The sequence below is a fragment of the Cebidichthys violaceus genome, unplaced genomic scaffold (genome assembly GCF_023349555.1).
Source record: "Cebidichthys violaceus isolate CVI_PGR_0920_01 unplaced genomic scaffold, fCebVio1.0.p SCAF_93, whole genome shotgun sequence".
Lineage (NCBI taxonomy): Eukaryota > Metazoa > Chordata > Actinopteri > Perciformes > Stichaeidae > Cebidichthys > Cebidichthys violaceus.
This window is the reverse complement of record NW_027176979.1, coordinates 147,501-158,972: the sequence shown is the minus strand read 5'-3', so window position 1 is coordinate 158,972 and position 11,472 is coordinate 147,501. Positions and strand designations below refer to the sequence as shown.

General features: G+C 47.9%; 1 protein-coding gene across 3 annotated transcripts in view; it reads right to left on the bottom strand.

Moving 5' to 3' along the window:
* flnbl (filamin B, like) overlaps positions 1–11,472 on the bottom strand; it is a 59,245-nt gene that overhangs the window by 10,160 nt on the left and 37,613 nt on the right. For 2 of the 3 annotated variants that reach the window (XM_068704492.1, XM_068704491.1), the window contains exons 19-38: positions 11,447–11,472; positions 11,109–11,226; positions 10,940–11,019; positions 10,634–10,819; positions 9,987–10,301; positions 9,671–9,788; positions 8,510–8,710; positions 7,741–7,914; positions 7,457–7,619; positions 7,204–7,364; positions 6,314–6,605; positions 4,254–4,407; positions 3,950–4,139; positions 3,428–3,675; positions 3,089–3,166; positions 2,341–2,446; positions 1,870–2,010; positions 970–1,098; positions 550–723; positions 182–340 (exon numbers count right to left, since the gene is read on the bottom strand). The exon at positions 11,447–11,472 is cut by the window's right edge and continues 129 nt beyond it. In XM_068704492.1, coding sequence (XP_068560593.1) covers positions 182–340; positions 550–723; positions 970–1,098; positions 1,870–2,010; positions 2,341–2,446; positions 3,089–3,166; positions 3,428–3,675; positions 3,950–4,139; positions 4,254–4,407; positions 6,314–6,605; positions 7,204–7,364; positions 7,457–7,619; positions 7,741–7,914; positions 8,510–8,710; positions 9,671–9,788; positions 9,987–10,301; positions 10,634–10,819; positions 10,940–11,019; positions 11,109–11,226; positions 11,447–11,472 — 3,213 coding nt within the window. The remainder of the gene's footprint in view (positions 1–181; positions 341–549; positions 724–969; positions 1,099–1,869; positions 2,011–2,340; positions 2,447–3,088; positions 3,167–3,427; positions 3,676–3,949; positions 4,140–4,253; positions 4,408–6,313; positions 6,606–7,203; positions 7,365–7,456; positions 7,620–7,740; positions 7,915–8,509; positions 8,711–9,670; positions 9,789–9,986; positions 10,302–10,633; positions 10,820–10,939; positions 11,020–11,108; positions 11,227–11,446) is intronic. The other variant, XM_068704493.1, reaches the window with a different exon arrangement.

Genomic DNA, 11,472 nt, shown 5'->3' with positions numbered 1-11,472 from the left:
TGACTTGCGTGTGCGTTGATCTGCGTGTGCGTTGATCTGCGTGTGGGTTGACTTGCGTGTGGGTTGACTTGCGTGTGGGTTGACTTGCGTGTGCGTTGATCTGCGTGTGCGTTGACTTGCGTGTGCGTTGACTTGCGTGTGCGTTGACTTGCGTGTGCGTTGACTTGTGTGTGCGTGTTACCGATGTGATTGTTGGCCATCCTCTTCAGCAGGCAGGGCTCGTCGCGGCCGGACGGCGACACGATGCTCGCCGTCAGCAGACTCAGGTCTGTCTCGTTGATGTCCAGAGAGAAATCTGCCGCCGAGCCCAGTTTGACCTGAGAGCGCCGCTGGTTGTCCTCTGAAAACATGTCACACAGAAGGTGAGACGGTGAGACGCCGCCGTTCACCGAGACATCAAACATCACGTCTGTTAGGAACTCAAAGTGAATCAATGTCAGCTCCTCCCCGAGTACGAGAACACGTTTGGAGGGTAGAAATGAGAACTTTGGGTTATTGATCACTGATAATCGGTCTGCTCATGTGTCCATGTGTCTCGTGGACTCTGACCGGTGATCCTGGCGGTGAACGGGCTGCCGGCGATGTGCTTGTTGTTGTATTTGACCAGAATGTTGTAGTCTCCGGGCAGAGTGGGCATGTAGCTGACGCTGCACGTCCCGTCCTTGTTGTCCACACAGTTGATGTCCGCTTTGGACGGACCCTCGATGGCCAAGTCCAGACCCCCTGGAGGGACAGACAGACACAGGATACATAGTTCTTATTGCAGCTTCTACAATGGATGGATTTGCTGCTGTTCTCTGTTTTATGCCGGTGGTTCTCAACCAGGGAACCATAAGAGGGACTTTTCTGATCATAGGTTTCACTTCCTCCACAATTATCTCCTAAATGTAAGAATACTGGTCTGGATCACATCTAATAACCAACATCGTTTCAGATGGACTGAGCTCTGCTCCCTCCTGGCTGACGTACCTTCAGAGGCGTCCTCCGTGAACACGGTGAACGTGGCCACCTTGTTGGCGACGCCGTAGCTCAGACCCGGACCGTAGGCTGTGACATTGGGACTGCTGGCGTGGTTCACATAGAACTGGAGGGGAGACTCTGCAACACAAGAAGATCAGTACAACAAGAAGCATTAAAATGACAGGTAAAAGTCATCTTCAGACCACGTACTTCAGTGCACTCTAGCTCCGTTATTACTGGTTTGGATGAACGGAAATCTTAATGCTTCTACATACAATATTTCAGACAAGCTTTGTAACTTTTGGTGAAGGTCCTTTTCTCCGTTTCCACATGTGTGCACAAAGGCGGCTCCATAAAGAAATGGATTCCCCGGTTTGATGCGGAAGAACCCGACTGGTCTACAAAGAGCCTGGAGCTCAACCACATCACCAACACCTGTGGGATGAACCACGAGCCTGAACTCATCACCCAACATCAGCGTTGGACGTCACTGATGCTCTCTCTTGATCAACATCTGGTGGAAAACCTTCCCAGATGAGTGGAGGCCGTTCTAGCAGGTGGAACATTTAAACATGAACTCTTAATCAAAGATGCTTTAGAGAACATAGTTATACATAAAGAGTATTGGATTTCTGTAAGAGGTTTCCACAGCATTGGTTAAGAAATTAAATAATATTAATACAGCATACATATATGCTTTATTTACTATTTATATAGCATATTATATAGTTTTAAACAATAAAAACATGTACAAGATATAAAACAGTAAAATAGTTTCAATAAATATCAGTTAAAAGAAACCCACATGATGAAAGTGAGTTTCAGTGTCTCTGTTTCACCTCTCACTAAACCTCATCGTGTGTGTGTGTGTGTGTGTGTGTGTGTGTGTGTGTGTGTGTGTGTCCTGACCTGGGATGTGAGTGCCGTTGTACTTGATGTGCATCTCGTGCAGGCCGGCCTCGGTGGGTGAGTACTGCACTGTGACCGTCCCGTCCTGGTTGTCTGAGATCACCGGTTGAGCTGATTTACCTGAAGGCATCAGCACCTCACCTGAGAGAGAGAGAGAGAGAGAGAGAGAGAGAGAGAGAGAGAGAGAGAGAGAGAGAGAGAGAGAGAGAGAGAGAGAGAGAGACACATTCTGTTCATATTTCTATTTGACTTTTCTGTTAAACTCTGTTACTTATTATTAGAGATATCTGCACACTTAAATCAGTGCAGTGTGCACTTTATTTTAAGTGAATCGTCTCGACAACCATTGGCTGTATTGGATCAAAATCATCGGGTCAAAATGTTCATTCGTTCTATTCTTGTTGAAACCTTAATGACTACTGAAGGTCCCATCGGCCTCAGCTGTGCTTCTGCACTGACGCTTCCTCTCACCTGTGATCTCTCCCTTCCTGAAGGAGAAAGGAATCACCATGTCGAACGGTCTGAAGCCGCTTCCGTTGACGCTGCTGCCGATTGGCTCGTAGTTGTCTGACGTCACCTGGAGAAGACAGACGACGGAGATTAACGAATCTATCCAACGCTGAAACAACCTGCTGTCGTCTCCGCGACCTGCGTTAGAAAACATGCTGCTGCTGCATCCAAGCCCCGCCCCCACACGAGAGGCATCCTGGGAAGTGTAGTGCGAAGGAGCAGAGAAAAAGAAGGAGGATGATGATGACTCTGTGATGCAGCCACAGCGATGAAGAGTGCACTGAGGAAGATAGAGAGAGAAACCACCACAACAAACCCCCTAAAGCAAAAAATAAAGTCCTCAAACACACGCAACCATAGCAACGCCTTCCGCAACACATCTCGCACACACAGAAGTTGTGAGAGGTTTACTGCGATCCCATTGGCTGAAACAAAAAGAGAAGCAATGACACGGAGGAGAAGCGGGCGAGCGAGAGAGAGAGGTGAAGATTTAACCCGAAGCCACCTGCAAGAGAGGAGCAGTGTGTGTGTGTGTGTGTGTGTGTGTGTGTGTCTACCATGTGTTATCTTAAAGGGATATTTCACCCAAATCACAAATGCATATATGGCATGTTCGTTCGTGTGTGTGTGTGTGTGTGTGTGTGTGTGTGTGTGTGTGTGTGTGTGTGTGTGTGTGTGTGTGTGTGTGTGTGTGTGTGTGTGTGTGTACCCAGGGCTGGGAGCCAGCTCCGGGAGTGGACCGTTGTCCAGCCGTCCGCTCTTGGATTATGGGTACCTCATCAGTAGCCTGAAGACATGACAGTAAGGGTTAAAATCTGACCCCCCCCCACACACACACACACACACACACACACACACACACACACACACACACACAGACACACACACACACACACACACACACACACAGACACACACACACACAGCTGTGGCATCGTGGGTAAATCTGTAAACTGAAGGCATGAGGTCAAAAAGTTCATCTTCAACCAACTCAATTATTCAACAAATAGCAATAAACCCACAACGAACACAGTTCAGCCTCCCTCACCATGACTTTGAAGGGGCTGCGTGGGATGTTTTCCCCTCCGAAGCGGACGTAGATGACGTAGTTCCCGGGCGCCGGCGCCGTGTAGAAGATGTCGAAGGTGCCGTCCTCGTTCTCCAGCACCTCCGCCTCCACCTCGCTGCCGTCGGGCTGAACCACGACGCAGCTCACCTTCCCTTTCCCAGCACCCTTTGCGTTCACCACCAGGCCGAGTTCCTCGCCGATGGTCACCGTGGGACCCACGCCTGGACCTGAGGCGGGGGGGAGGACATTTTATCACATTTGTGTTAATTAGTTTGTATGTTTATTAATTTACTCATTTATTCATTCATATATTTATGTATTTATATATTTATTCATTCATATATTTATATATTTATTCATTCATCTATTTATTTAATTATATATTTATTTAATTATATATTTATTCATTCATGTTTTATATATTTATTCATTCATATATTTATGTATGTATTCATTCATTCATGTATTTATGTATTTATTCATGCTCTCTGGGAAACGTACCCGTGACGGTGCACTTGCTGGCGTCTCCGGTTGCCGTGGCGCGGACTCTGTAGGGCGAGGCGGGGATGTCGTCTCCGCCGTACTTTATGACGACGCCGTAGCGGCCGGCGCGGTCGGGAACGTAAGACACGCTGTGTGTACCGTCGCCGTTGTCGTGAATACTGGGCTGCTTAGGTTTACCATCCTGGTCCTGGAGGGGAAGGAGGACGAACAGTTTAAGAGTGTGTGTGTGTGTGTGTGTGTGTGTGTGTGTGTGTGTGTGTGTGTGTGTGTGTGTGTGTGTGTGTGTGTGTGTGTTACTGACGGTGATGAGCACGCTCAGTTGGCCCTGGCCGGCGTCCTTGGCGTCGATGTTGAACTCTACGGGGAAGCTGGCGGGAACACCACTGGTCAGCCCGGGACCGCTGGCTCGCACTTTACTGGCATCGTGAGTGGGCAGAACCCGAACCTTGAAGGGACTGAAGAGACCACAGACAGTGACTACAGACACAGTGACCACAGACACAGTGACTACAGACACAGTGACGACACAGTGACGACACAGATACAGTGACCACAGACAGTGACTACAGACACAGTGACGACACAGATACAGTGACCACAGACAGTGACTACAGACAGTGACTACAGACAGTGACAACAGACAGTGACAACAGACAGTGACAACAGACAGTGACTACAGACACAGTGACTACAGACACAGTGACTACAGACACAGTGACGACAGACAGTGACCACAGATACAGTGACCACAGACAGTGACTACAGACACAGTGACTACAGACAGTGACAACAGACAGTGACTACAGACAGTGACTACAGACAGTGACTACAGACACAGTGACTACAGACACAGTGACTACAGACAGTGACCACAGACAGTGACCACAGACACTGACCACAGACACTGACCACAGACACAGTGACTACAGACAGTGACTACAGACACAGTGACCACAGACAGTGACGACAGACAGTGACGACAGACACAGTGACCACAGACAGTGACCACAGACAGTGACCACAGACAGTGACCACAGACAGTGACCACAGACACAGTGACCACAGACACAGTGACTACAGACAGTGACTACAGACACAGTGACCACAGACACAGTGACCACAGACACAGTGAATACAGACCGACTACAGACACAGTGACCACAGAGACAGAGACTACAGACACAGTGACTACAGACAGTGACTACAGACAGTGACTAAAGACAGTGACCACAGACACAGTGACCACAGACACAGTGACTACAGACAGTGACTACAGACACAGTGACCACAGACAGTGACGACAGACACAGTGACGACAGACAGTGACAACAGACAGTGACTACAGACACAGTGACTACAGACAGTGACAACAGACAGTGAATACAGACAGTGACAACAGACAGTGACCACAGACAGTGACCACAGACAGTGACTACAAACAGTGACCACAGACACAGTGACCACAGACACAGTGACCACAGACAGTGACCACAGACAGTGACCACAGACACAGTGACCACAGACACAGTGACCACAGACACAGTGACTACAGACACAGTGACCACAGACAGTGACCACAGACAGTGACCACAGACACAGTGACCACAGACACAGTGACCACAGACTGACTACAGACAGAGACTACAGACACAGTGACCACAGAGACAGAGACTACAGACACAGTGACTACAGACAGTGACTAAAGACAGTGACCACAGACAGTGACCACAGACACAGTGACCACAGACAGTGACTACAGACACAGTGACTACAGACAGTGACCACAGACACAGTGACCACAGACACAGTGACTACAGACAGTGACCACAGACACAGTGACCACAGACAGTGACCACAGACACAGTGACTACAGACACAGTGACTACAGACAGTGACCACAGACACTGACCACAGACAGTGACTACAGACAGTGACTACAGACAGTGACTACAGACAATGACTACAGACACAGTGACTACAGACAGTGACCACAGACACAGTGACTACAGACAGTGACTACAGACAGTGACTACAGACAGTGACTACAGACAGTGACTACAGACACTGAAGTATGTGGATGCCCTGTTTGTCAACTAAAAAGGCAACTGACAAACTATTTGACTTGATTATAAAGTAAATGGAAATTAATTTTGCCCTACAGACACATTTTCAGTTTGAATTTTCAATAAAAAGGGAGTCCGAGTCCGATCTTAAAGTCGGAATGTAAAAATCTTTGACACACCTTCTGCCGTCTCAAAAAAATGTTACAACAAAAAAATTAACATTCTTGCAAAACTTCCACACTGTCTCCAGATTTTCTCCTGAACTTCAGTACTTCTGTACTGCAGTACCGCTCAGTACCTGCGGGGGACGTCCTCCTCTGCGTACTTGACGACCACAGAGTATGGTCCCTCCACAGACGGAGTGTAGGACACCAGGTGAGTCCCGTCCCCGTTGTCCTTCACCTCCACGGGCTCTGCCACGCCTTTAGGAGCGGAGACGGCCACGGCCAGCGGGGCCACGCCGGCCTTCCTGCAGTCCACGGTGAAGGATTGTGGGATATTGGCCCTGACCCCAGACCCCACACCGGGACCAGACACCTTGACCTTACTGGAGTCCACCACATCCTTCACTGGGACCTTGAATGGACTTCCTGGAAGTAACAGGAAGAGGAGTCATTAGCCTAACTATCAGCTAATTGCAGTTGCTCGTCAAAGTTTATGGTGCTGTTACACTCTTGATGTGGTTTCTGGGTAATGTGGTTTCTGCATCCTGAAGCTCCGTGTACCTCCAGCTGCCCTCACGCAGCCAAAACCACGGAGCAACAGCTGTCAATAAAAGGCGTCGAACAAGGAAACACGCTGAGCTGCTTCCTGAGCAAAGTCAATTAAACAGAGCTGCGGCTTTTTAAAAACGTCAACCACATCTTTAAAACCTTCTCCGCTTCTTCTATCAGCCAATAACATCGACGACACCTTTTTAACATGAACTGAAACTCTGAGCACATGTTTCAAAGGCTGTACGGGAATCAGCATTAAAAAGGGCCTCTTGAGGAAATACACAGACATGTGAGGACACTTTAAAGAATATGTATGTTGATATTCTATATTATTATTATTGTCAACAAATCCCATAAAAAGAACATGCATTGTAGGAAAGTCTTTAACTATTAGAGACGGACTAACGCAGAACAAACACCAGACTGATCCTTGGAGATGTTTTTGAGACCTTTTAAAGATCTCATCTCTCACCGGGGATGTGTTCTCCTCCGTAGGTGATGTTGACGTCGTAGAGGCCGGGGGTGAGGGGGACGTACTCCACGCTGCAGCTGCCGTCTTTGTTGTCTTTGCAGGACATCTTGGACTCTGATGGACCCTCCACAGTGATGCCGAGACCGCCTATACCGGCCCCTCTGGTGAAGGATCAATACACCCAGAAATCAGCAACAGTTTGACCCGAAGTTAGAGACAAAAACGGCACACGAGTCAAACCTAGTGACAGTACCTGGTGATGATGTTGAAGTTGTTGGGCTTGTCGGTCAGGGCTTGCTGGAGGCCGGGGCCAGCGGCCACCACCCTGCTGGGGTCGCATCCCTCCGTCACAGACACCCTGAACGGGCTCTTAGGAACCGGTGTGTCGTCATACAGAACGTGGACGCTGTGGGCGCCTGAAATACACACCGGGACAGACAGCAGCTGAGGATCAGGACTCGGTACGTCGCTGTAGGTTTACAGTACATTAGAAAAGGTTACAGCTTCACGATGAACGCTTTTTCAGTCTTCAGTTACCGTTCTCAAAAGGAGTGTAATCCACGTTGTAGATCCCGGTGGCATTGTCGGTAATCTGACAGTCCGTCAGCGCTCCGGACGGGTTCCTGACCTCCGCCTTCACGTGGTCTCCTCCTCGCCGGGTCAGAGGACGGGCGTCCACCGTGAACGACGTGGTGGCTTCTCTGAAAATGGCTGCAGGAGAGAGGAGGGAGGAAGCGATTGTTTAAAGGGCACTCCACACATTTATGTCAGAATAGATTAATGAAAAGATGTGGGCATATACGGTCAGCGAAGGTCTCATGAAAGACTCACTTGAGGTGCATTATGGGAAATGTAGGATTCTGTGATTTTGGAGCTTTGAACCAAATTAGAGATCACAAGTTCCCCAAATGTATGTCAACCGTGAACTAATGTCCCCCTTCAAACTGTCAAATTACTAAGTGTGTATTTGCTGCTGGAAAAAAAAGTGCTGAGTAAATAAAGTGAAGTAACTCTTTGCTAACAACTTTAACACGTCAAATTAAAAGGTGATGAATCACATCAACATCAATCAACATAGTGTTTTGTAAACAGAATCAAAATAAGCTGCTTGGATCTATTGACTATAATATATATCTAATGAATATACTTTGGATTCAGTGTGTTCAACAATTTAGACTTGTCTTCCAATATGTTAACGTATCGTTTAACGGGATGTTTTTGGTATTTTGAGAAGACAAAAAAAAAGCAATTTGCCACTAAAACCAAGCAGAGCTACACACAGACTGTGAGCCGGACCACACTGCACCTTGTCCTTCCACTCCGGGTCCGAACACTTTGATCTTGGAGGTGTCGACGGCAGGATCCACCGTCACCTTGGCGGGGAAGCCGGGGACGGCCTTGCCTCCGTACTTCAGCTGCAGGGTGTACATGCCGGAGGTCAGGGGGACGTAGGTCACCGCGTAGGTCCCGTCTTTGTTGTCCACCACCTCCGTCTTCGCCTTCACACCTGCAACAACACAATCCAGTTCCCACATGTATGTCACAGAACTGAAGACGGTCTGAATATCTTTAAACAGAATAAAACGTCACACAAATTCAACATGACTTTGTGATGCTTCAATCCCAACAAAAGACTCTATGTTAAAGACTACACTACGTTATATTCATGGTAAAGGTATTTTGTAGAATTTGAGGCTTCTTGCCTTTTGTTTCAGTAAAATATGAGAGTGAGAAACCACTTGATTATTAGACACACTGACACACAGACTTGAGACCTAAAACAAGACCCGATTAGGCTGAAGATACTTTGAATGAGTGTGGCCAACTGGCTGCTTAAATGCATTGTGTTCATGCATTAATGAACTACAGATAATTAAATCCCTTCATTTAGTTATTTCTAGCAGTTCAGCAGTATCTGCGTATGACTGCTGGACCATACAGAAACATCACTGTCCCAAAATATATGAAGAATATTATTCATTTGTTTTCTGAAGGACACTTAAAAGAGAAGATTGATATCAGTCATGTAAATATCAGATACCAGCAGCCAGTTAGCTTAGCTTAGCATAAAGGCTGTGATCAGGGGGAAACTGCTAGCCTGGCTCTGAAATCCACCTCCCAGCACCTCTAAAGTTCTCTAGTCAACACTTTAAATCTTGTTTATTAATCCTTCCATTCCATTCGGTGATTATGTGTCAGAAAGGTTCTTAGTCCGGCATATATTAAACAAGCAGGATAAAACATGTTCATTAGTGAGCTTTAGAGGGGCTGATCGAGGAGAACCGGTTCCTCCTGGTTCCAGTCTTGTGGTTAATGGATAGAGATTGAAGTGAGGTTGATTGATGGATTAAGTCTCTGCTTTAAAACCAAACATATGTCTCACAACTACCGGACAACCTCAGACCAGCATGTACAGCTAGCCGTGTGTATGCCGGCTACTGGTGAATGACAACAGTGTTGGTGTTACCAGAGGCTGGTGCGGAGCCAGTCGGACTGGACGGCGAGGAGTCCGGTACGGCCTCCAGGCTGAGCTGACCCGGTCCGGCCCGGGAGCAGTCCACATTCACCACGCTGGTCTCTCCAACCTGCACAGACGCAACAAGCCGGTTCAGACTTCACACTGTGAGAGTCAGAGGCTCAAACCAGAGTGGCAGCAAGTTCAGAAGCTTTGCTGTTACAGTTAGGATCAAAACGAATCCACAAACATCTGATTTAAACTGCAGAATGATAAACCAGGTTTTTAAAAAGAGCTTTAGCTTCCATCTTCCTCTCCAGACGCTCACCTTGGCTCTTTTCAGGCCCGACCCGGACGCCACCACCTTAGAGGGGTCAAAGGGCATTTGGACATCGGCTTTGAACGGCGAGCCGGGGATGTGCACCTCCTCAAACAGGATGTTAACCAGGTATTCTCCGGGCTCGGTGGGCAGGTAGGAGACGGAGCAGGTCCCGTCGCCGTTATCAGAACACTCGATCTTGGCCTCGGTCGGCCCCTCCACCGTCAGACCCAGACCTCCGGTGCCAGCGCCCTTGGTGTCGATACTGAACTCTGCCGGGTTTCCCACCAGACCTCCTTTCAGACCGGGACCGAACGCCTTCACCTGGAGGGGAGGCGGTGATGGCGCCATGCAGATATTTTCTTATTACTCATTACACTTAACAAACAAGTGAACAATGAAAGTGTTTTAGTCAGATTTACTTCTTCTGTATTCTCCTTCAACATATATAGTGGGAAACTTATAGTTTACTATTTTATAAAAATAAAGACGTATCAAGAAGTATGCAGAGAGTGTTCGAACTTTAAGGAATAGAAAATAAAATAAATATGAAATAGAGTTGATCTTTAAGGTTGTTCTTAAGGACGTAAGGAAACATGGTTGTAGAGAAGAAGAAGAAGAAGAAGAAGAAGAAGAAGAAAAGATGCTGATGTTACCTTGCTCGGGTCTGGAGGCAGCTGGGCCTCCACGGGGAAGGGGCTCCCAGGGACCGGGTGTCCGTCGTAGGTCACGTTGACAGCGTGGACCCCTTCCTCTGTGGGGGTGTAAAAGACCTGACTGACGCCTGCTTTAGTGGGCTGAGGCTCAATTAGACACCTGACCGCCTGCTGACTGGGACTCAGCTAGTGACAAACACAAGAACACAAAGAATGAAGTAACACCACAGTCTCTCATCCTGTGAAAAGACCAAAAACAACAAGAATTGATCCGTATTGTCAGATGATCGTGAGATAAACACTCACCACTTTCACATCCAGATGGCCTTGACCTCCTGCCCCTTTGGTGTCCACCATGAACTGCTGCTCCTGACCGACCTCTGCTCCTGAAAAGACATTTATTCATCTTGTAAATGAACAAAACAACTTGTTTTTCTCTGGAGTCTTAGCTGGAGGCACAGAGAGACTTTCTTACTTCCTTCCAGGTTGTCAACGATGACTTTGCTCAGATCCAGCGGGGCGGCGACGCCGACCGTGAAGGGGCTCTTTGAGACGGGATCTCCTCCAAACGTCACCGCGATCGTCTGCTCCCCCTGCAAACACATCCAACAGTTCAACACTTAACATATTGTACAAGTACAACCCGAGTAGACGAGAGGCGGCGGCCATGTAGACTTTTTAAAATGTGGAGAATTTGCATGTTTGCTGTGTATTTGAAGCTGGTGCGTGTCAGATGCATTTGTTACACAACCTCACGTGCTGCTGTTTATTTGATGTACAGGTGAGTCTGTAATGAGTGAGTATTTGGCGTACCTGTTGCACAGGTGTGTATTTGACAG